At 63.6% G+C, this 1184-nt stretch overlaps 1 protein-coding gene across 1 annotated transcript in view; it reads left to right on the top strand.

Moving 5' to 3' along the window:
• Positions 1-602: 602 nt before the first annotated feature.
• The window catches only part of IGLL1 (immunoglobulin lambda-like polypeptide 1), an 8084-nt gene continuing 7502 nt past the window's right edge, over positions 603-1184 (top strand). The window contains 2 exon segments of the mRNA XM_009330845.1: positions 603-624; positions 983-1147. Of these exon segments, the coding sequence (XP_009329120.1) occupies positions 603-624; positions 983-1147 (187 nt within the window).

Below are 1184 nucleotides of genomic sequence, written 5' to 3'. Positions count from 1 at the left end.
CGAGGCGGTCTATTACTGTGGTAGCAATGCTGGTGCCACAGTGACGCAAAGCAATGGGGAAGTGATACAAAAACCTCCTGCCGTCGCAGGGGCCAGTTAGGAGTCTCAGCTGTCCCTGTTTGATGGTGGTGCAGGTCCCCACCATGGCTCTGCCCTGCGCTGCCCTGTGCTGCAGGTGGCTGTGCCTGGTGTCCTATCTCGGCCGTCCCTAAAAGCCCCAGGTCTGTGCCCATCCTGTGTCATTTGGGGAGGGTATGACCCCAGCTGCCCTGTCCCTACTCCATGCTGCAGGGCCAAGCTCCCCCTGTGCTCCCCAGTTGGCACCCAGGGCCCCGCCGGGTGCCTCCCTGTCCTCCTTCCAGCCCAGCTGCGTCAGGAGCCCCCGGGCCATCGCCCCAGGGGGGTTCAGCCCTACTGAAACTGCGGCCCAAGCACTAAGAGGTGGGGACGTGCCATGGGCCACGGAGCTGGGCCAAAGCTTTGCCTTCAAACCCTGGGAAGAGATGTTTCTCATGGGTGCAGCAGCTCCAGGGCCGTGCGCGAGGCTGCCGGGGCAGAGCAGGGCTGGCCAGGGGCTGCTCTGTTCTACTGCAAGAGGAGCCATGGGCTACGCCAGCGTTGGCTGTGTTTGCCCAGTGCTGGCCCATTGGGCTCATGTTCAGCCTGTGCAGGAACCCCATAGCACCTCTGGCCACTTGGGAAGCCCCTGGCCCTGGGCAATGCCCCACCACAGCCCCACGACAGCAAGGTGCTGCCCAGCACCCTGACCCCATTCCTGTCCTGTGTCAGGAGCTGCCGCCTGGGTGGCCTTGTACTTCTCCTCCTCGCGGTGCTCGCCCACAGCTCAGGTGCCCTGGCCAGACTCGCTGTGCCCAGCCAGGGCCTTTGGGCTCAGGGGGCCCATCCCACTGCCCGGGGAGGGCTGTGTTCCTGGGGCACTGGCTGACCCCCTTCTTCTCCCCTCTCTCCTCTCCCTCTCCAGGTTCCCTGGTCCAGGCAGCGCTGACTCAGTCGTCCTCAATGTCAGCGAACCCAGGAGGAACTGTCAAGATCACCTGCTCCGGGCTTAGCAGCAGCAGTGCTTATGCTGGCTGGTACCAGCAGAAGGTTCCTGGCAGTGCCCCCGTCACTGTGATCTACAATAACAACAACAGACCCTCGGACATCCCTTCGCGATTCTCCGG

The sequence above is a fragment of the Pygoscelis adeliae genome, unplaced genomic scaffold, assembly GCF_000699105.1.
Source record: "Pygoscelis adeliae isolate BGI_AS28 unplaced genomic scaffold, ASM69910v1 Scaffold358, whole genome shotgun sequence".
In the NCBI taxonomy this organism is placed as follows: domain Eukaryota; kingdom Metazoa; phylum Chordata; class Aves; order Sphenisciformes; family Spheniscidae; genus Pygoscelis; species Pygoscelis adeliae.
This window is presented reverse-complemented; position numbering and strand designations above follow the sequence as displayed.